Source organism: Fukomys damarensis, unplaced genomic scaffold (assembly GCF_012274545.1).
Source record: "Fukomys damarensis isolate Sample0158 unplaced genomic scaffold, DMR_v1.0_HiC HiC_scaffold_7, whole genome shotgun sequence".
Lineage (NCBI taxonomy): Eukaryota > Metazoa > Chordata > Mammalia > Rodentia > Bathyergidae > Fukomys > Fukomys damarensis.
Genome location: NW_022900919.1, coordinates 19,646,672 through 19,668,722, shown reverse-complemented (window position 1 = coordinate 19,668,722; position 22,051 = coordinate 19,646,672). Strand labels below are relative to the sequence as shown.

The following is a 22,051-nucleotide window of genomic DNA, read 5'->3' as shown; positions in this document are numbered from 1 at the left end:
AACGGGCGCCGCTCCCTCCCGCAGCCCTTCAACTCCCCCGCTACCCGCACCTTCTCCTCATGGCGGACGCCCCAGGCAGCCGGAAGTCGAGGCCCCCGAGCTCTTCCACGCGAGCCAAGGCGTAGCCACCACCCGAAAACGCCGACTAGCCCGTTCCACGTAGTTGCTCCACGAGCCGTTGGGCCCCGCGGAATTTCAAAACGAGCCTGGAGGTGAGCAGCTCCGCGATTGGTGCGGCGCCTGGTCGCTCGTTACGAAGCCCCGCCTTATCCCCGCCCCATGCAGCGCGTAGTCCTGCTGCGGTTCCCAGGCAGTGCTTGCGTTTGGGCGAGAGAAGCGGCGATCCAGCCGGCGCGTGCGCGCGACCACGTCCGGAAGTGGCGCGCTCCCCTCTGTCGCGGGAAGCGCAAGGAAGGCCCTCCAGACAATGACATCACCCCAGCTCCGCCCGGCCCGCCCTGTTTAGATTCGAACAGCGCTGTAACTGGTTTCCTCAATCTTCTAGCTAGAGAAGCTGGGAAATGACCTTCGGTGCGAATACTTCCCAAATATAGGAAACTACACACTAAAGGGGAAGGGAAGGAACCTAGGGGCCTGGTACCGCTCGAGATAAATTAGCCATTAATCATCCTGACAAACCTGCTAGTTATTATCATTACACAGAGGAGAAAATTCTCAAGACTTGAATGGACGATTGGTGAATAAATTGAGATAACCTGGGCATGTTTTTCAACTTACATGAATGTTACATGAAAACTTTAAAATTTGAAATGGACATCAAAGTACTTCCATGTTTTCTGTCTGAACAACAGCAATATCCCTAAATGCACATATATATCACATTTTTCCTATTGATTCACGATTGCATAATTCCTGGCATATAGGTATCTCACAACTCAACTATATTACTGACTTATTTTTCTTTTTTTGAGACAGGGTCTCACTAGGTAGTTGAGACTGACCTGGAACTTACTATGTAGCCCAGGCTGGTCTCGAACTTACAGTGATCCTCCAGCCTCAGCCTCCCGAGTGCTGGGAATACAGGTATGCACTACCACGCCCAGCTTGCTACTGATACTTTTATCATAATTTTAAAGATAACACTGGGATATTTTCATACATAAATCTTTGCATCTTGCATTATTTTTGCGACTGAGTCCTAGAAGTGATGCTCCCTTTTAAGCGAGGTTGAACAGTACTCATTAGTTTATCCACTGCCAAGCCTCCCCAGGCCCTCCTGTTACTCTCATCAGTGCTGAATCCTACTGTACTGTACTTTTAAACCTCTTCCTTTAGAGGAAACAAAAAGGTATTTCTCTGTTCAGTTCACCCTTGTCTGATTATAACCTGCAATTGTACATTTTCACTATAAGCCAACTATGATTTCTGTCAATTCTTACTGTTTGCCTTTCCCCTAAAGGGAAAAGATGCTTGGCTTCACCTCCAGTCATTACTTTCAGAAAATCTTCATCGATGCTTTCAATGTCTCATCAGCAAATGTGCCAAATATTCACACCAATACAGAAACCATTTCTGAAACTTATTTGGGTTTTCTTTGGGGGGCTGTTGAGACAGGGTCTTGCTATAGGCCAAACTCAAATTTGTGGTAATCCTCCTGACTCACCCTGTGAGTGCTGAGATTACAGGCATGCACCACCATGCTTGGCTGTTTGCATTCTTAACTTGAGTTTTCAGATCAGAGTAGGTGTTTTCAAGGTGGTATGACTAGAAAGGTTTTCAGAAAGCTTCAGAAATGTGTGTGTTCGGAAGTGTTCCCAGGACCTGCACTGTAAAGTATCCAAGGCTAAGGTGATGTTGCTCTCACATCTTTAACACAGTAGTTCTGAAGCTCTTATCTTTGCCTATTGCAAAAATAGCCATTAACAGCACATGTTCAGCCCATGAAAACACCACAAACTGTGGCGTGTGATCCTATTAGAGGGTCACACTGTGTGTCCACCTGAGCATGAGCAGTGTGTGGTGACCAGTTACTTGAAGTAGGGTCTTCCTGATGCCACATGTGCCTTCTGTGGACTAACAGACCTGTCAGTAGTATTCTTCAGTCCTGCTCCCTACCCTGACAGAACACTGGAGGCTTGCCTTTTCCTTGGAATACATTCTGATACAGCATTACCATTTGTCTATGGAAAGAATGCAGTTACCCAGGTTTTGACTTTCTCTCTTTCTCCTGATAAGTGGCAGCACTGTGGGGTTAGAAGAGGCCTGAAAAAATCGCCTCTTTGCCTTCTGGCTAAGATCAAGTGTAGAAAAGGCCTAAAAAGAGACCACTAATGTATGCAAGATTAAAGCAAAAAAGAGCCAGAATAGTGCTGCATGCCTGTAATCCCAGCATCTGGGAGGTTGAGGCAGGAAGATCACAAATTCAAGCCCAGGTTGGTCAATTTAGCAAGACCTTGTCTCAGAATAAAAGTTAAAAGGATCTGGGGATGTAGCTCAGGGTAAAGGTCCTGGGAAAACAAAAAAGCTTTTGCTGACCATCAAATCCATCCATCTTATTTTAGGGTTGAGGAAACTTTGGTACAGAGCTGTGAGTGACTTACAAGGAAGAATGGAGTCGGCCCAGAGCTCTCTGGGAGTGTAGGCCATGAAGCATTTGACACCTCAAGGCCAGCCCCGCTGTGCTGTAATTAATAGAGATGGTAGTGCAGGTCCAGACTACAAGGCTTTATTTACAATGATATTCAGATGGGATTTAGTAAAGGATACTTCTTCCCCCCTGCATATCTTAGCAGCATGGACCATACAGTACTTTGTAAACAAAAACAAAGACTATTCCGGGGGCAGGACAAGAACTCTCTCTTCAGGTATGTTCTCAAAGTCCTAGGTAAGTTCCACGCTCCCCAACTCTGAGCAGGGTAGTTGGGGACCCTGTGTTAGCAGCAAGTTGCCAAACACCCCCACCCCCGGGGAACAGTCTGGAGAAGGCTTCCTGCTGGCTGGGAACATTCAGGCTTTCACCTCACTCATGGCCTCCATTAGGCGAGCACTGTTTGTGACAGCTGTCGTCAGAAAAATGAACCTGTATCCTAAAGAGCCAAGAACAGCAACAGAAGTAATTAAGAGTGGACCTCAGGTACCCCACAGGAACCACAAGGAGCCCCAAGTGGCCCGGTCCCCACCTGATGAAAGCACCGGTGCAGACACAGAGATACACACTTGCTAAGACAGGAGGACTGGCAGTAGCAGGGTTATGGCGAGTGGTACCAGGGCCAAGAGAAAAGCCTTATGTGGGGACCCAGAACCCATGCAAGCCTCTTCTTACCTTTCTGTTCTCTTACCTTTCTCTCTGCCTAAGAAGCGCAGGGCTGAGATCTCTGAGAACGTGCACCCACCCAAGAACACCACCAAGATGAGGCGCAGGGACTCGCTGGAAGCCCTGTCCTCCTTGGTCATGTCTGTGAGGATCAGCTGCGTCAGCTTCACGCTGGCACTCGAGCACCAGGTGACACCCCAGCCACACCTGCCATACCACATACCTGCGAACGAGCACTCGCTGCAGTTAAGCAGCCGCACCACCTCCTCAAGGCCCTGCCAGCTCCTCCGCTCCAGCACCTGGGGAGATGGAAATACTGCTTTCAAGTCTGTAGGGGGCACCGGGCATATGAAAGAAAGGCTCACAGCCAGACTGGCATGTTTGCTGCTAGTTAGCAGCATCACAGAGCTGGGACCACAGGAAAGCAGAGGACGAAATGAACAAGAATGGCTGTCCCACCTGCTCAATGAGTCGGCAGCTCAGGGGCACGTAAGCACCACTGAAGACATATGCCATGTCGCGGGGCACTTTCAGGTCATACTCGCCATCCACACGGGGAATCTAGGACAGAGATGCCACACCAGGCAAGCAACAACTCAGCTGTAATCCTTCAAAGGGTCAGATAAGAGCAGCATAGCCAACAAGTTCCCATTTCACATAAGGGAGAACCAGCAATAATCCTGAAAACAAGGGATCTATAACCAAGACAACCACTTCTGTTTAGCACCCAATGATTCTCTGCAATGTGAGAAGCTCCCTGTGTAGGGGCTGGAGGAGGGGTTCCCCTTTTCTAGTTCCTTTGGGGGGAGCATGAAAATCCATGCTTCCCATTATTGAATGGCATGTATTTGTTAATTAAATGAGTCAATCCCTGAATCTTATCTCAAATTAAGCTCATGCCTATAAGGTTGCCAAAGGGTCTTCCTAAAAATCAAAGAACAAAATGGTTTTTATGGATTCAAAGTAACTCCACAGAGGAATAACCCATAGCCTCCCCGTCCAGCCCTGTTCCACATACCAAATTCAACTTTTTGCTAATGGCACGAAAATTGCTTCTCTTGGCCAGAGAACTGAAGGCATCGGTAATCTTCCCTGGGGAGGAAAACTGTGCTAGGTTCCATTTCAGGTCCATGCGTTTGTGACACAGCCCACTGCACAGGAGTCACCATTTAAGATGTGACAGAACCAGCGTGTTTGAAGAACCCCTTGAAATGGTTCACCTACACTTCCCTGGAACTGATCAAGATACTCTTGGCACACCACTCCCCACCCACTCCCTTCCTCCCCCTACAGGGCCTGCCCTGCCTATTAAGAGCAGTCCACAAAGTGACCCCAGTTTATGGGTTGTGCCTGGGCTTTGGAGTCCTACTGACCTGATCAACTAACCACAGGACCTTGGAGAAGCCACTTAATTTCTCTTAGCCTCCATTTCCTCATCCATAAAATGGGGGAAAGAAAACTTAACTCATGGTGTCTTTTTGAGGATTAAATGAGAAATCATGCACAACAGCGTAGCACATGCTAGGTGTTTGGTACATGGAAACTGCTCATCCTGGCAGAAGTAGCAGTACAGGTGACACAGAAAGGGACCCTCCCTCCCCCCGCCCTCTCCCTCCCAGGGCTCCGTGTAACTAGAGGAGAGGGAATAGCCACCACGGTGGAGACAGGGATAAGGATATCCACGCTCGCTGTTCACCTGCAGCCTTGTCGGTCACCAGCTTGCTCACTTTACTCTCCACTGCTGTGAGCGTGTCCCCGGGAGCCTGCTCTGTTAGGAGCCCTGCTCGCCGCAGATTGGAGAAGGTCAGCAGGTGCTCGGGGCCGTAGCTCTGAAGGAAACGCAATGGGCTATTTACTGAGTGTCTGCTGAGAGTTTGGCTCTACTAAGTGATGCGGAGGTGAAGGTGAGGACTTCACAGCCTACTCTGCAGTCTCTGCTGTGTAGGAGCTCACATTTTGTGGTATGCAGGATTTTCACATCAGAAATAACCCAACACCAAGCCAGGTATGGTGGTGCAAGCGCATAGGAGGCCGAGGTAGGAGGATCACAAGTTCAAAGCTAGCCTGGACTACACAGTGAATTTAAGGCCAACCTGAACTATATAATGAGACTCTATCTCCAAAAAATAAACAGGCACCCAAAAAGAATAGAAAAGGAGGGCCAGGATTTAGCTCAGTGGCACCACACTTGCCTTGCAAGCACAAGGTCCTGGGTTCAATCCCTGGTACCAGAAAGGAAAAAAGAATAGAAAAGGAGGCCAGGCGTGGTGCTCCACATCTGTAGTTGCAGTATTGGGGAGGCTGAAGCAGAAGAAATGCCTTGAGTTTGAGGCCAGCCTGGGCTACATATCATGTTCGTTTGTACTACAATTATAGTTCAGGCTGAACTACATAGCAAAACCCTGTCTCAAAAAAGAAAGAAATAAAAAGAGATAATACCACCAAAGAAAGAGGAATCTGTTTTCTATATGACTCATGACTATTTTTGCCTTGTGCTCCTTTGCTAACTTCCTTTCATTAAATACATTTTATTACCCCCCCCAAAAGAGGAATAAAATGCAGCTTGAAACTTACAGGACAGAGAGGCCTGTGAATATAAGGATGGTAAGGAAAGCTTCACTGAAGTAAGACATGAGAAAGACTAAAAGTCGAGTTAAAGCAGGGACTCACAGAGTGCTATGGTAAAGCGATTCTTAGGAGAAAGAATTCACTGGGTTCAACAGCTGAACTGTTCAAATTCTCTTGGGCCAGGCCACCCACCATGAGAGGCAGGGTGTACTGAGAGGGGAGGCTTGCTAGCACTGCAAGAAGGAGGCTAGGATGGAAACAGGATGGGGTGGGGAAGGAGGGGCCATTTCTTCTGTGCCTTCTTCAAAACTTCCCTAAACTCCCCCTCCACAAAGTTCCCATAAGAACAACTTCTCCAGGCCTCACCTGCAGATACTGTGTTTTCAGAGATCGGTAATCCTTGGAGATCAAACCTGAAGGTGAGGAAATAAAGATGGGTGTATGAGAAAGAGGCCTGCTGAGGTACCCTAAAACACAGCCAAAGCACCAACACCACTTTAATCAGGAGGAAGGGCTGCATAAATGTTAGCCCTACATAGGGTACAGTTGATTAGGAACTGAGTGCTGAATTTAAGCGTGCTTATGAAAGATAAAGCCCAGCCACAGAGTTCCAAGGAAGCATTCTGAGCCACAGGGTGGTGAGGAAAGGACACCTGGCTAATGCTGATCAAGCTGCAGATGGGAAGTGGGGGTGGGGAGAAAATGGGGTTTCTCCTGCATTTCTTTCCAGCTAAGAGGCAGTTCTCCTGGGAACTACTTTACAGCTCCTCAGAAACAGGAAGTGTAAAATGGGTTCCAATGTATGGTCTCAGATGTTTTTCTCCAGAGAGGGAGTAAGACATATATTTCCAACTACAGTACAATAAAGGTAATTTAGAATAGGCAAAGGACTTTTTTTCCCCTCAGTACCATGGATCGAACTCAAGACCTTGAGATTGCTAGGCAGGCGCAGCACCACTGAGCTACATCCCCAGCCCCTAAAGGACTTCTTTAGCTTGGAAACAATCTTAAAGAATACAGAAGATTCAAACTGGAAGATTCCAAAAGTATAAACAAGTTGCTGGGAAAGGCAGCAGAATCTGGGCTTTGGAAAATGTTTATGAAATTTAGTTGGCTGCCCCTTCCTCCTGGGATGATGTATTTTTAATCATGAAACTTTATCATAGACAGAGGCACCTGAAGTTATAGAGAAGTGCCACATAGTGCCACACCGTTGCTGCCCTGAGCCTTGATGGGCACTGGGTGCTGGGGGCTGCAGGCGATCCTGCCCAGCTGCTCAGGGATGGGCCACCTAATTACCCTATAACCTTATGGGAAGTCACCCAAAACAAAAACTGCATTTTTGCCCCCAGTACTGGGGACTGAACCAGCCATATCCCCAGTCCTTTTTTTATTTTTTGAGACAGGATCTTGCTAAGTCCCCTAAATTGCCCAGGCTGGGCTCAAACTTGTGATCCATCTAGGTCTTTTTTTTTTTTCGGTACTCGAGATTGAACTCAGGACTTTACACTTGCTATGCAGGCAGTGGAACCACTGAGCTAAATCCCCGGCCTCAAACTTGTGATCTTGCTGCCTTAGCCTCCAAGATTGCTGGGATTATGATTAGCTCCACCATGCTAAATGCTGCTTTATTTCCTAGGAGAAACCATGAAACTATAGGGAAACATTCTGTTTCTTTCAGACTAGCTGTGGTGGTGCACGCCTGTAACCCCAGCACTTGGAAGGCTGGGGCAGAAAGACCACCTCAAGTTCAAGGCTGACTGGACTACATAACACCCTGTCACACACACACACACACACACACACACAAAAGCCTTGTTTTTTGCAATCCTGTCTTCTCTCCCTGAGGCACAGCTCTCAACTTGTCATCCTCATCTCCCATCTTTTGGGCTCACCATTCTCAGTGATGGACAGGAGGCACATGAGGCGAAGGCTTTCTATGGGCGACACCTGTGCAGGAAGACAAAGTCAAGGAGAGCTGTTCTCTTCCTTCCATTATGTGACCCACCCCCACCCCCCAAGCACCATTCCCTACCTCCCAGGCCTTTGGCTGCTCACCTGCCGGTCTATGTGCTCTTCAATGTAGCTGGTACTCTCCCGGATGTTGAAACCTTCCAGCAGTGCTGTGGGAACAGAAGAGTGCCTGTTACTAGGGTCAGCACAGCTGCTGCCTTCTATGATCACAGGGGCTGTCTCCCTATCTCTTTCTCCATGCTTGGAGCGGACTGATGGACCCCAGGACTTCTGGGAGGAAACAGCTAGGGTGAGCTGGGAAATGCCAGAGAGCATCTGCAGCTGTGAGGTGGGGCAGGAGGAACAGAAGCAGTTGGGGAGGCTACTGCAGGTACCATGCTCAGTCTTGATCAGCTCCTGGAAGTCCTGCTTTGTTTTCTTCTTCATGATCGATTCACAGGCCCCAATATCTGCAAATATGACAAAAAGGGAGCTGACATATTCCTGATTCTAGAAAGATGCCTCTTTATTGTCCAGAAGAAGAATATCTTAAGGCAAAATCTAGAAGCGCTTCTTTCCATTTTGGATCAAAGGAGACCACTACCCAACCAGGGATCTCTTCTTGGGAGGCAAAGACCCTCGGCAGCATCCGTCAGGGGTACAGTCACCTCCCCTCGTGCCCCCAGCTGGCACCTACGGAGACTCAGCAGGCGGTGCTCCTGTTTCAGTCCCTTGAGCTCCTGGGACACGAAGTTCTTCATCTGCTTGATGTCCATGCCTCTCCGGCGCTGTGGGGACATCCCCATAAGGTCAACACCCCTGGCTTCACACAAGAAACCACCACACTTCCTCTGTAGCTACCCACCCATGAAAGGAGAGGGGGGCCTGTCATCATAGTAGGAGGGGATCCCAGGGCAGTAGCCTGGGGAGCTACTGAGGAAACCAAAGAGAAGATCAGGGTATGTGGCCTCACATCATACTGTGCCTGCAGGTTCCGCGCCTTCTGGCTCAAGAAGCCAAAGACATTGGAGAAGTGCTCATTGCGAATTTCTCCAAACACCTGTGGGGGAGAGATAAGGCATGGCTCACTGTGTCAGCACCATAACTTGCCCCTTCCCATCTCACCAGCAGAATGGCAGGAAGGAAACCCTGGCTCCAAAGCATTGGGCCTTCCTCCCAGAGTGGGGCCCATCCCTGGGTAAGTCACTGCTAGTGCCCATGCCTTTACCTTGTCATCAGCATTGAGCAGCACCTTTAGGCTCTTGTCAGAAGATGTGACTTCTGGGCCAAAGTCAACACTGCCTTTGAGGGCAGAGGGGAAGATGATTAGGAAATCCATGGAGGCCTCCTCTTGCCAGAAAAGAACCCCACTGCCAGCAATGCACTGAGTCAGGGTCTCTCCCACAAGCCCAGCCTTGGTATGGGAGGCATCAGAGGATGATGGTCACTTCTGCTTTGCCAAGATGTGAATGATGAGGCCACTTACCGCACTTGATGCGGAAGGTATCGTCTACCAGGCCCTCGTAAACCACTTGGGAGCAAAGTGCTGTCACAAAGTCCATGTCTGAAACCAAGATTCCAACCATAAAGGTTCCCCAACCCAGCTCCTACCCATTTTGTTACATATCAGCTCAAGTCCTTTCCACAGAGCCAAGTGCTCATGTTCTGAATCACTGTGGAGACTCACAACCCTAACTTTCAGATCCAGACATTGCCACCACAATTTCCATGCTTCCATGTCTTGCAGAGCCCAAAGACAGAGGAATGCTGGGTATAATTTACCTCTATCTAGGAGAAAGATATGTCCAATCTCTGGCCTTCGGCTTTTGGTTTCATTCTCCTCCTCCTCCTCCACGTTCCGCCACAATTCATATGACATCTGTCAAGACCCAAAACACTCTCAATTTTATGTCTGGGTCCCTACTGTAACCCCATCCCTACACAAGCCAACCCTTTCCATGTGACACTTCATCTTTCTGCCAAGAAGGGGACAAATCATGACCAAGATAAAGCCATTCCCCTCCCATCTGCTACTATCTCTCTCTACCACTCCCTATGCAGAGTGGCACCCTGCCCAAAAGACAAAAAGATGTAGGGATGCCACCCAGAGGCCCTGGCTCTTGCTTTCCTGTCAACGACACAAATTCTCTCCAGACTATACCTAAAAGCAAGGTGAAGAATACACCTCATACACACCACAGATAATGGAACATCTGTGTACCCAATCCTTACTGGGTACAGAACAGGGAAAACCAGGGGTACAGGGATGAAATGCTGTAAGTGCTCTTACCTTGGCACACCTGCCAATCCCATAGCTGTTTGGAAAGGATCCATAGAGAGTGCTGAGAAGGTGTAAGGCCTGAGCCACAGTGTTGATCCAACGCTGATCTCCTTCCTGCAGAACCACATGGACCACAAAGACATGGATCAACATGACAGGTCCCCTGGAGAGTAACTGGCCTTAGAAGCCCTGCGGAGGGATGGTGAGGTTGGGGGAATGCTTGGAAGAGTTTGCACTGGCACCAAGGAAAACTCATCCAGATCAACCTGTAGCCTTCAACTGCCAAATCATTCATTTGCAATAAATTGTATGTGTTGGACAAAGCTTAAATGAGTATTTCTAGACTACTAGACTTCATATTTGTTCCAGTTCCTTGATGTCAACATCAGGGGCTCTGTATTTACCAGGAAGTAATCCCTGAAAAATTCCGGCAGCTCCATGCTCAGCAGATCCACATCAAGAGGCAGCAGAGAGAAGGCCCATTCATCACAGCTCACGTCTGTGGGGACACAGCACATCAGGCTTCCCACAGAAGGTCTGCCAGTCATGCAACAAACACTGGAGTACCCGTCACACACCAGGTACTGTGTTTAAAGCCAGAGACTCAAAGAAGACTAAGAACAGTCTCTGCCTAAAGAGATAAGTCTGGTAATGAAAGGAAACCTGTACACAGCAGCCTGCAGCACAGTATGCTGAGGGGGTGGGTTTTTATTAGAAAGCTCACCACAAACGTTCACTCATTTGTTATTCAGCAAATATTTACTGCAACTCACCTTCATGCCAGACTAAGCATTGGGAGACAGGGATGTAACCGTTCCCAGTTTTCTGGCACTTATGATCTAGCAGGGATGAGATGCAGCAAATTGTGATACGAGCCACTTAATTAGAGTTGTGCTTCTGAGAATCAAAATAGCAAACCCTGGGCTGGGAAAGTAGCTCAGCTTAGAGCACGTACTTAGCATGCAAGATGCCCTGGGTTCCATCTCTAGAACAAATAAAACAGCAACTCCTGAGCATAAATGGCTGGGTGCAGTTTTACCTGCCTGTAATTCCAGCATTGAGGGAGCCTGAGGCAGGAGGATCTAAAGTTCAAGTCTCACCTAGGCACCCTAGCAAGACACTGTCTCAAAATAAATAAACAAATACACACACACACCACACACACACACACACACACACACACACACACACACAATCTTTTTTTTGGTACTGGGGATCAAATTCGGGACCTGGTGTTTATGGGGCAGGTGAGGTGCCGCTGAGCTAAATCCCCCAGCCCAATAAATAAATAATTTTAAGAGGGCTGGGGATGTGGGTCACTGGTAAAACACCCCGGGCTTGATTCCCAGTACTTAAAAAAAAGGTGACAATTAAGCTTAGAATGTGAATACACAAAAAGTGGTCAGGTGGAGAACACTCTAAGCAGTAGGCAAGGCATATGCAAAGTCCCAGGGACAGAGGCAGTCAGGAAAAAGGAGCATCATGGGATGCAGCTGAAGGGACAGGAAGGGGTCAGAAGGCCACATGGAGGCGTGTGCACTTTATGCTGAGCCACTGCAGGATTTCCAGCAGGGAGGAGCTGCATGGAGGATGAAATGAGGAACACATAGGGCGAGGGACCCTGACTTTTCTTAGTGGGAGCAGGAAGTGAGAATGGAGCAGATAACGGTCCCCAGCTCTAAGCCCAGGCGTCCCTCCAGTGCCCTCAGGGAGCTTGTGCTCCCTCCCTACCACAGGAACCAGGAGGAGGAGCTGGCAGGGGACACAGTGACTGTCCTTCTTCCCAGTCCCTTCCTCCCTGGCTCTCTCCCTTTCCACTCACATTCAATTCCTCTCACCTCCATAGATTCCCTCTTCCTCAAGCACCATCTCACATGCGTAAAACTGAAAGACAAGAGCAAGTTGGTTAGTGACCTGGCTCCTCTCTGCCCTTCCATTTCTTCAGTAAGGTCCTCAGAGTGGAGCCCCCAAAACCAAATCCTGGTGGCTTCATGAGAAGAACCTGGGGGCTGGGAGTACGGCCTGGTGACAGAGCACCTGCCTAGCATGCGCAAGCCCCGGGTTCAATCCTCAGCACCAAAAATAAATATGTAATTTAAATAAAAGTCAAGAAGAGAAAGACCAGGACACACACGAATGCTCCTTGTCTCCTGCCAGGTGCTACCCTACACTGCCTCAGAAATCTGCTGGGACGGTAGCTGTCACCACACATAGGCCAGTAGTCTTAGACTAAGTCAGAACCATAAGCCAAAACAAACCCCTTTTCTCTGTAAGTTACCCAGCCTTGGGTATTTTATTACAGTAACAGAAAACAAACTAAGTCACTCATGAGGACAATTCCTAAACCCAGTGTAAAAAGCCAAGAGAAGTCAAAACTCTTAGATCTAGAATGGAAGGAATCATCTAACCCAATACTTCATTCCTTTATCATCTTTTTTCCCCCTTTTTGGTTTTTTGAGACAGGGTATCCCTATGTAGTGAAGGCTGGCCTTGAACTCATGCTGATCCTTCTGCTTAAAGGTGTGCACCACACCCAGGTTTTTCATCCATTTTATTTGCTTATTAATCCAATTTTTAAAAATTCTTGAGATGGGAAAAGCTTTTACAGAGAAGAAAGATGTTTTGGGTGCCTTTGCAAGGTGAGTTGAAGTATGGAGGTGCATGCCTGTAATTTCAGCATTTGGGATGCTGAGACAGGAGGACTGTGAGTTGGAGGCCTTCCTGGCCTGTACAACAAAATGCTGTTGGAAAGAAGGGAGGGAGGGAGGAAGAAGAGTTGTGCAGGCAGAGCTGGAAGAATGGTATAAAAAAACTGCAGAAATGGCAGAGATGCAGGGGGCGGTAAAAAGCAGAGGGTCTAGTGAGGACGTGCCCATGAGACCCGGAGACGCTGGGCAGTGGAGACACAGCCCTGCTAGTCAGTGGCACGTACGCTATAGTTAAAGAGGATATTTTGTTCAAGACAGGGCAGAGAAAGAGTACTAAGGACAGGACCCCAGAGAAAACCAAAAAACGAACAGGAGTAATAGCCCCAGGGCAGCAGGAAGGCCAGCGATTCAAGGAAGATCATGAGACAGTGCCTGACAGCAGAGAAGCTACGTGGGAGGAGCAATGCCAGGGGACAAGGGCAAGGGTCCCAAGGTAAGAGTTTGGCAGTGTGACGGGGCTGCAGGAAGGGGATGGGCAGGCTGTTCAGGACGGGCTGAGGGGGTGAGGCCAGGAGAGAGGGGCATTCACTGGATGCATGGGAGAGAAGGCAGGCAGGGCCTGGGCTGGCACTTGGCCAAAAAGGAAGAGGTCAAGGTCTCCTCCTTCTCTGCACTAAGTGGGTAAAGGCTGAAAGTTTAGAGAAAACTAAGAAGACTGAGGGGCTCAAGGGACAGTGACAATAACATTAATAACGGCTAATGTGATGACGTGCTTAATATGGGCCAGGTTGTTCGGGTTTTATAAGGACCCCCATCTCTACCCACGTCACTCTGCGAGGTGAGACTCAGGCTCAGGGCTCCATATTTTATGCTACCCAGATGAATCCTACTCATCTCTCACTGATTTCTGCCAGGAAAGCAAAAAGCTGAAATCGATGGGCCTCACTTAAACTTTTGGGGTTTTCTGGTTTTAGATTTTGCTTTGTTGTCATCTGTGTTTTTGGTGGTGATGCTGGGAATTGCACCTGTAACTCTGAGTGCTAACTAATGAACCTCGAAAGTCAGTCTGAAAACTGCCAGTCCTCCTAATTAGCAAAGTCTCAGAAGGACAGAGATATCTCCTTCTCAGCTACTAGAACATCATTTCTGTCAGAACTGAGGCCGAGGAAGGGCCTGCCATGCACCTTGCTGATGTGGAGGAAAGAGGGCAGCTCCACAGAATTAAGAAACAGTGAGACAATCTAGGCCTAGTGGCACAAACCTGTAATCCCAGCGCTAAGGAGGCTTAGCCAGGAGCACCATGAGTTCAAGGCCAGCCTGGGCTACAAAGTGAGACCCTGCCTCAAACTCCCCACCTCCATTAACAACAACAACAACAAAAAAAAACAACAGCGATACAGCTGGGCACAGTGGCGCACGCCTCTAACCTCAGCTACCTGGGAGGCTAAGGTAGGAAGACGGCAAATTGGAGTCCAGACTAAAAAGGGTTGGGGATATGGATCAGTGTTAGAGTAGCCCTGGTGGTTTGATCTGAGGAGAGAAGGAGGGAAGGAGGGAAGGAGGGAAGAAGGGAAGGAAGAGAAAGAGAAAAAGGAGAGAGAGAAAAAGGAAGGAAGGAAGGGAGAGTGGGAGGAAGGGAGGGTCATTCATTCACTGTAAAGGCTCCCTCTGACAATTCCACAGTACTGTATTTGGGGCGGTCTGATAACAAACCCTTTGCTTACCAGTCAGGGACGGATTAAGCATGACACAGTGACAGATCTTAGATTCAGACCCTTGGATTTACTCCGAGCAACACTGCTGTAGGCCCCTTACCCCATCCTGCCTCATTTCCCACTCTGCCAGGACTGACTCACCTTCTGAGGGCTGAAGATCACTTTGTATTTTCGAGTTCGGCCAGCCACTTTGTCAGCATTGACAAGATCTAGAGAGAAGGAATGAAGCCTGGAACGCCAGAGACTAGAAAACAGAACAGCTATCTTCTACAAGTGCTGCAGCCGATTCACATAATCCTTTCCCTTTTATTTTTATTTTTCAGGGGGGATGCTGGAAATAGGACCCAGGGCCTTGTGTATGCTAATCAAACACTCTCACCACCGAGCTACACCCTCAGCCACAGCTGTCCCATGGCCAAAAAACTGTGATCTCGCCCACGCCTTCCCAGGTCTTAATTATACCGAGGACCACACAGTCCACTCACTGGCAATGTAGTGCATATTCTTGATGCGGGGTCTGACCAGGAAGCACAATCTATGGGAAAGAAAGGATAAAAAAATAATGAAGAAAAGTCAGGACATTGGGAACAGCGGCTTTGAAGAAACTGAAGCAATACTAGCTCTTTAACCATTTGCCCTTCTTGACGAAAAAGCCCTTCTGTCCATGCCAGTTCCCTTGGCCTCCCATGTCCTCCCAGCCCTGGAAGACGTCTCTTCACACCACAGGTGCATTGTGAGAAGTACAGTGCCTTTTTGCCCTGTGATGGGTCGGTCGGTCCAGAGGTCCTGTTCTATAGTTCAGTGGGTAAAAAAGACATATATATGGAGTATATTAACAATCAAGCAGCCGGGCTTTGTGGCACATGCCTGTAATCCCAGCACTCGGGAGGCTGAGGCAGGAGGATCACTGAGAGTTCAAGGCCAGCCTCGGCTACATGGTGAGTACAAGGCCAGTAGGGTGAGACCCTGTCTCAAAAAAACAGAAAAACCAAAAAAATCAAGCGCTAAAAAATAGGAAGTATAGGAAATGTTTTTTTTGGTTTTTGGTTTTTTGAGACAGGGTCTCACTATGTAGTTAAGACTGACCTGGAGCTCACTATGTAGCCCAGGCTGGTCTCGAACTCACAGCAATCCTCCTGCCTCAGCCTCCCAAATCCTGGGATTACAGGCATACGCCACTACGCCTGGCTTGGAAATAATGTTTTTAAAACCAAGGTTGATGGATGCATTCTCCATGATCTGGAGAATTTTTTTCTTCTAAGATATATATTACTAACTCTGAGAAATATTACAGAAGGACAACAGGTAGTTCCTGACCACCAGAGGACAAGTACAAAGGTCACAGGATCCAGAGAAGAGATCACACTATGCTGGAGGGAACCAGAGCTCTTCATGCAGGAAGTTCTGGGCCCTGATGGTCTAGCATTCTCTGCAGGAGCAGTGAGGACAGGAAGTACAGACAGAGCAGATGGAATGGTGGACAGGGTGAAGGGACAGGCAGAAAGTGGGGAAGTGTGCAGAAGCACGGTCAACAGAGGCTTGAAGGGGACACACAAGGAACAAACTGAACAGTAGTATGTGAGGCCACACCGGTGACAGCCCTGGTCTCTATGATTCACAAGTTGAACTCTGTCCAGTCAGTCATGGAAAGCCTTGAAGATTCTTGATAAGAGCACAATGAAAATAATTTTTGGATAACTGGGCATGGGGGTACATGCCTGTCATCTTAGCTCTCTGAGAAGCTGAGGCAGGAGGATCGCAATTTCAGCCTAGCCTGGTCAACTTAGTGAGACTCCATCTCAAAATAAAAAATAGAAAAAAGTGTGGGCTGTGTAGCTCAGTGTGAAGCCCTGGTTCAATCCCCAAGTGTCCACAGATGGCAAATGATTAGACAAGGAAAACAACAAGGGTGGGAGAAATCTGAAACTGTATGAGGAGTTCAAGAAGGTGAAGCACATCACAGACATCACAGGGCTGGATCCTGGCTGAGGACAGAGCAGAGATACAAGGGCTGGTGTCCCCTGGGACCTCCTCCAACTTGGCAGTCAGAGAAGCCCGACACTCACTGTTCGTTGGAGCTGAGCACTGGCTTGTTCTCCACCTTGTACAGCTTGTCCACTTCATGTTGCTACAGGGAGAATGCAAGACAAAGGACGAAAGAGTACTCACTGGAAAGCACAAAGCACCATACCAAGACGAGGGACTTCTTAAGGGCCACCTATGTATGCTAATTCTGGACTCAAACTGCTCCCTTGCTAACTATCCCGCTAAGACTTCCCTGGACTGTCAATGGGAAACCAAATTGAAAACAATACACAAAGAGCACAAGTAACATCATCAATCCTCTTTGCCCAATTCAGCTACCCTATCTTCCCCTATATGGGTGGTCACTTTTTAGTAATCTGAATTGCTCATTAAAAGAAAAACCGCTTAAAGAGGAAAGTGGGCCAGTACCTTCAGGATGGAGACATTGGCAATCCGATCCAAAGGGCTCATAAGATCTGGCTCAATGAACAAATCCTTTTTTCCAGGAAGCTGAAGGAGAAACAGTATGTTGGGTCACTCGTGGGTCCCACAAGCTCCCTCAGTTGACAATTCATCCAGCCTTCTATCGGACAGAAACAGGCCTGGTGAGATGGAAGTAAGCTAGACATCATCTAACCGAGCATCTTCTTTGTACCCACAGTAATGTTTCTCTGCATAGTAACCTATTTTGGAAAGATCTTCCACAGTCTTCTTCAGATTAACTCCTTGCCACTCAGCCCTCCTGTCACCTGTGACCTCATTCTGCATGGCTGGTCCTCTTTCCCTCAGCCTCCTCCACTGTCTCCAACCAATCCCTGGTCTCCTGCTGAACACAGCCAAATGTGACAATACCCTGCCTTGCATCTTGAACTGCCCCACAACTGTGAAATATCTTCTCAAGTAGCACTTCTCTCCCAATTACAAAAATAACACTGTTCAATGCGTAAGTTAGCCCAGGAGAGTACTTGTCTGATCACCTCCTCACTCACCCACTCCACCATCTCTATCTTCTTCCTTTTTTTTTGTTTTTTGAGACAGGGTCTCACTATGTAGTTGAGACTGACCTGGATCACTATGTATTAGCACTTCTCTCCCAATTACAAAAATAACACTGTTCAATGCGTAAGTTAGCCCAGGAGAGTACTTGTCTGATCACCTCCTCACTCACCCACTCCACCATCTCTATCTTCTTCCTTTTTTTTTGTTTTTTGAGACAGGGTCTCACTATGTAGTTGAGACTGACCTGGAACTCACTATGTAGCTCAGGCTGGTCTCGAGCTCACAGCGATTCTCCTGCCTCAGCCTCCTGAATGCTGGATTACAGGCGTGCGCCACCACGCCCAGCTCACCATCCCTATCTTCTGATTCCTACACGGTAACTCCTCACACTGCTCTCTCATCTCTTCAGAGGCTGAAGTCACAGTGAGTGACAGGGATGGGAAGTCACTGAAGGGTTCTCCTCCATCAAGAATAACTGGACAAGTGATTAGGCAGTTGCCAGCAATGTCTTCTGAGGACAATCACACTGGGGCTGGAGCAGGGCACAGGCTGAGTGGTGAGTGTAGACAAGTCCTTCAGCTCTGCTGATGCATAAGGTACGAGGAGGGCAACAGTTCTCACCTGGGGAAAATTCTGCCCCCAAAAAGACATGTGATAATGTCCAGAGTCTGATTTGAAAGTCTGATTCCGGGTTCGTATGTTCCTGGGATGCTGTTAAGCATCCTACAATGCATAAGACAGGCTTCTAAACACAGAATAATCCAGCCCAAAATGTCCATAGAACCAAGTTTCAGAAATACTGATGTGGGAGAAGGTAGGGAAAGAAAACTCCAATAGTTGATTAGAAATAAACATGAAGGGCTCCAGATGCCAAGTTAGGGGGTTTGGACTTGATCCTTTGCAGAACAGGGAAAACAGAAAGCTTTTGCGTCCTGTAACATCCATATCCACTAAAAATTTTATTTAGATGAATCTCACACCTACAGAGAAAATGGACTGAAGATACGAGAAATAATGAAGGCAGGGAGTCCACTGAGGAAGTTAACACACAGAGTAAGAGCCCAACATGTGACAATGAATGAGGACCAGCTGTAGCAGGTATGAAAATAGGTTAAGAGATACCTGGAATGTGTAATATAATGCCTTTAAATACTTGGAAGACATTAATAGAATTAACAGTGCTAACAGCTGACAGTAGGATTATGTGTTTTATATACTTTTATCTTCTACATTTTCTATAATGTGAAAATATTATTTTATAATCATTACTATTATTTGGGGTTTGGGTTTGTTTTTTTTTATCAGTACAGGGTATCAAACTTAGGACCTTCCACTTGCGAGGCAGGCATGGTGCCACTGAGCTAAATCCCCAGCCCTATTTTGATTTTTGGTTTTTTTTGGGGGGTTTTTTTGTTTTTGTTTTTTTGTTTTTGGTACAGGGGATCAAACTCGGGACCTTGCACTTGAGAGGCAGGTGGCACAACCACTGAGCCAAATCCCTGGCCCTCCTATTTTGAATTTTTGAGTCTCACTATATAGTCCAGGCTGGCCTTAAACTCACAGTGATCCTCTGCCTCACCCTCCTAAGTACTGGGATCACAGGTGTGTACCACCGTGACCTCCTATAATCATCATTTTTAAAATCATGTATAAGGAAGTAGCAACAGGACTCAGCAGCCAGATCTCCTAAGGGGAAGAAAAAGGCCAATCAAAGAAAATGATGAGTCTGACCTGAAGAGTAGTGCCCATTAATTCAGAAGTTAGTTTGGGAAGCATACTGTCGCACAAGCCCACTCTAGCCACGGTGAGTCATCCAATGGCTTCTTCCTCACTTTCCACTTCCAAGTTTCTATCTTGGTCTCATTTCCTCTCGTGTTGATCTCACCTGAACTAATAATAGCTTTAGCACTGCTTTTCAGTTCCTCAGACATTTGTTGAGTGTCTTGTGTGCAGATCACAGCGCTGACACTATGGGGCATTAAAAGCAGAATAAAATTGGTTCCAGATGCCCTTACCCTCTCCTTTGTCTCCATGTTCATCCCAGCCCACAAGATGGAGCTGCAGCTCCACATTTCCATCTGCTGGATGTTATGAGCTACATTTTTTTCACTTCACATTTAGACCTAATCAACTTCCACACCAACTCTGTTCCACTTTCTTTTTTTTTTTTTTCATTTCCATTCAATGTTCAAACAAGCAATATTCAAGCCAGGCATGGTGGCACATGCCTGTAATCCCAGCACTTGGGAGGCTGAGGCAGGAGGATCACTGTGAGTTCGAGACCAGCCTGGGCTACATAGTGAGTTCCAGGTCAGTCTCAACTACCTAATGACACCCTGTCTCAAAAAAACCAAACAAACAAGCAATATTCATTAAACGCATACTACGTGCCTGACTATAAACTAGGGAATCACTGGGTCTACAGTATATGGGCATGGTGGCACACATCTGTAATCCCAGTACTCAGGAGGCTGAAGAAGGGGGATCACAAGTTTGAGACCAATCTGGGCTACATAGCAAGATCCTGCCTTAAAAAGCAAAACAAGGTGGGTGTGGTGGCACATGCCTGCAATCCTAGCACCAGGGCAGTGGAGGCAAGAGGATCATTGCAAGCTTAAGGCTGGCCTGTGCTACACAGTGAGTTCAAAGCCAGCCTGAATTTCATAGTAAGACCCTGTCTCAAAAAACATCAACAAAAAAAACCCAACCCAAACCAAAATAAACAAACAAAAAACCCAGACAGACATAATCCTTGACCCAATCTTATATGGAGCATAGATATTAAATAAATACAGTGATACCTCAGTTGTCAAATGGCTCCAAGCTCAAACTTCCCACTACTCAAACAGAAAATTAAACAAAACTGCTCAGTGTTTGCAATTCTGCTCCACAACTGAATAGAAAATCTGACTTGAAATAACCTGTACAGCCCAGAGTGAGTCACACATCACAACTCACCAGATACAAAGGAGTGATGCTTCAGTCTCAGTGCTGCTCTTACCCAGACAACATATAGCAGTGGTGGTGAACCTGCCACAGCTGGCTGGCTGTTAGCATTGAAACCTCTTAAGGGGTCACCATCACAGACTTGTAGTGCTTGTGTTAGTGTGTTAAAATATTCGTCATTGTGCTTTTTTATGTGTGCTTTATTTGCATAAAATACTATAACCATAGCTCCAAAGAAAGCTAGTGATACCAACAGTAAAGCTAAGAGGAAAACTGTGAGAACCACGACGGAGTTAAAGAAATAATTGTGAAATTTGCTGATGTCCCAGAAAAATGAATTATAAGTGTAATTTTGGGGTCTCAGAACCAATTACTTGGTTTTCCATTATTTCTTTATAGGAAAAATAGGTTCAGTTCTCAAACTTCTCAGTGTTCAAACGTGAATTTGGAACAAATTGAGTTCAACAACTGAAGTATCACTATAACTAAACAATTAAGGAAGTAACCCATTACAATTATGGTAACAACCCAGGTTAAAAATCTCAAAAGTCAACTTAGCTTCTTCCTCATCACTTACAATGAATCAACAAATCTTTGACCTAGGGTCGTGCCATATGCCTGTAATTTCTAGCATTTGGAGGCTGTGGCAGGAGAATTGCTCTGAGTTCGAGGCCAGCCTGAGCTACCTTCTGAGTTCAAGGCCAGCCTGAGCTGAGGCTCTTACTACCCTCTTGTTTTTCTTGCTGAATGGTGAGCTGCTGCGGAAGCTTCAAGGTTATCAAGGGCCAAGAAAAAATTACAAAGACTCGGCAAGGATGTTTGCGTCCAGGGAGTACTAAACTGCTGCAAAGGTACCAGGCTGGCGGGCACTGACCTGCTCGAGCAGATAGATGAGCTGGTCTCGAGCCAGCCTCTTGAGCATGGAGAAATCAGGTAGCTCAGGGGCGTCCGGCCGATGGGGAAAAGCCATGGCCGCTGTCACCTGAGTCCCGGTGTGGAAGGAGGGAATAGTCTTCCGCTCTGGGAAGGCGGGCGGCAGCCCAGGATGAGCCCAGTGCGGTTATCTGTGCCGCACACCTGGCCACGAAGTCCCAGAGCCCCGGGGGGACTCTCGCCCCTCAGGCGCAATCCAGGAATGAATGTCCACCTTCCAGACAGACAGCATCAGCCTCCGGGGGCACTCGTCTCAGACCTGCAGCCACCGTAGGAAAAACCGTCCCTCCCTGATCCACTCTGCCAGTCTGGATTCCCGTCTACATCCGCAGACTCCGGGTGAGCCCTGAGAACCCCACCCCCGGCCTCAGAAACCACTTCCTAGACTTCCCGGAAGTGTAGGGCTCTCCTCTAGCGCTTGGCATACTGGGAAGGGAACGGCATCCGGAAAGGGACATTTGAAAGCCAGAGGTGACGAGTAGACTTTATTTTTTTGTTTTTTGTTTTTTTGTCCTTTGAGACAGGGTCTCACTGCGTACTTCAGACTGCTCTGGAACTCACTGTGCAGCTCAGGCTGGTGTCGAACTCGCAGCGATCCTCTTGCCTCAGCCTCCCGAGAGAGTGCTGGGATTACAGGGGTGCGCCACCACACCCGTCCTTTTTTGTTTGTTTTTTTGAGACAGGGTCTCACTGTGTAGTTGAGACTGAC

At 47.6% G+C, this 22,051-nt stretch overlaps 2 protein-coding genes across 6 annotated transcripts in view; both read right to left on the bottom strand.

Moving 5' to 3' along the window:
• The window catches only part of Prc1 (protein regulator of cytokinesis 1), a 21,262-nt gene extending 20,835 nt beyond the window's left edge, over positions 1-427 (bottom strand). The window contains exon 1 of one of the 5 annotated variants that reach the window (XM_033761091.1): positions 51-427. In XM_033761091.1, the coding sequence (XP_033616982.1) occupies positions 51-61 (11 nt within the window). In that variant the 5' untranslated portion in view covers positions 62-427. The remainder of the gene's footprint in view (positions 1-50) is intronic. The other 4 variants (XM_010621091.3, XM_010621088.3, XM_010621090.3 and 1 more) reach the window with 4 other exon arrangements.
• A 2,210-nt stretch (positions 428-2,637) lies between these two features.
• Positions 2,638-21,742, bottom strand: Vps33b (VPS33B late endosome and lysosome associated). Its single transcript, XM_010621084.3, has 23 exons — positions 21,284-21,742; positions 16,894-16,974; positions 16,506-16,567; positions 14,925-14,974; positions 14,581-14,648; positions 11,915-11,960; positions 10,481-10,575; positions 10,086-10,190; positions 9,578-9,674; positions 9,282-9,359; positions 9,024-9,097; positions 8,769-8,855; positions 8,493-8,583; positions 8,191-8,265; positions 7,901-7,965; positions 7,738-7,792; positions 6,209-6,255; positions 4,971-5,103; positions 4,293-4,366; positions 3,734-3,835; positions 3,498-3,573; positions 3,300-3,416; positions 2,638-3,047 (listed from the first exon to the last, which is right to left on the bottom strand). Exons 1-23 carry the CDS (start codon positions 21,377-21,379, stop codon positions 2,968-2,970), a joined length of 1,854 nt encoding a protein of 617 aa, XP_010619386.1. The 5' UTR covers positions 21,380-21,742; the 3' UTR covers positions 2,638-2,967.
• Positions 21,743-22,051: the final 309 nt, after the last annotated feature.

Excerpts from the sequence above, each read along its gene's own strand:
- Vps33b (XM_010621084.3), bottom strand. The coding sequence starts at position 21,379 with ATGGCTTTTCCCCATCGGCCGGACGCCCCTGAGCTACCTGATTTCTCC. Across the intron at positions 4,367-4,970 it reads GGTGACCGACAAGGCTGCAG|GGAAGATTACCGATGCCTTC; the intron begins GTGAACAGCGAG and ends TTTCCTCCCCAG. Across the intron at positions 3,574-3,733 it reads GCTGCCGACTCATTGAGCAG|GTGCTGGAGCGGAGGAGCTG; the intron begins GTGGGACAGCCA and ends CCATCTCCCCAG.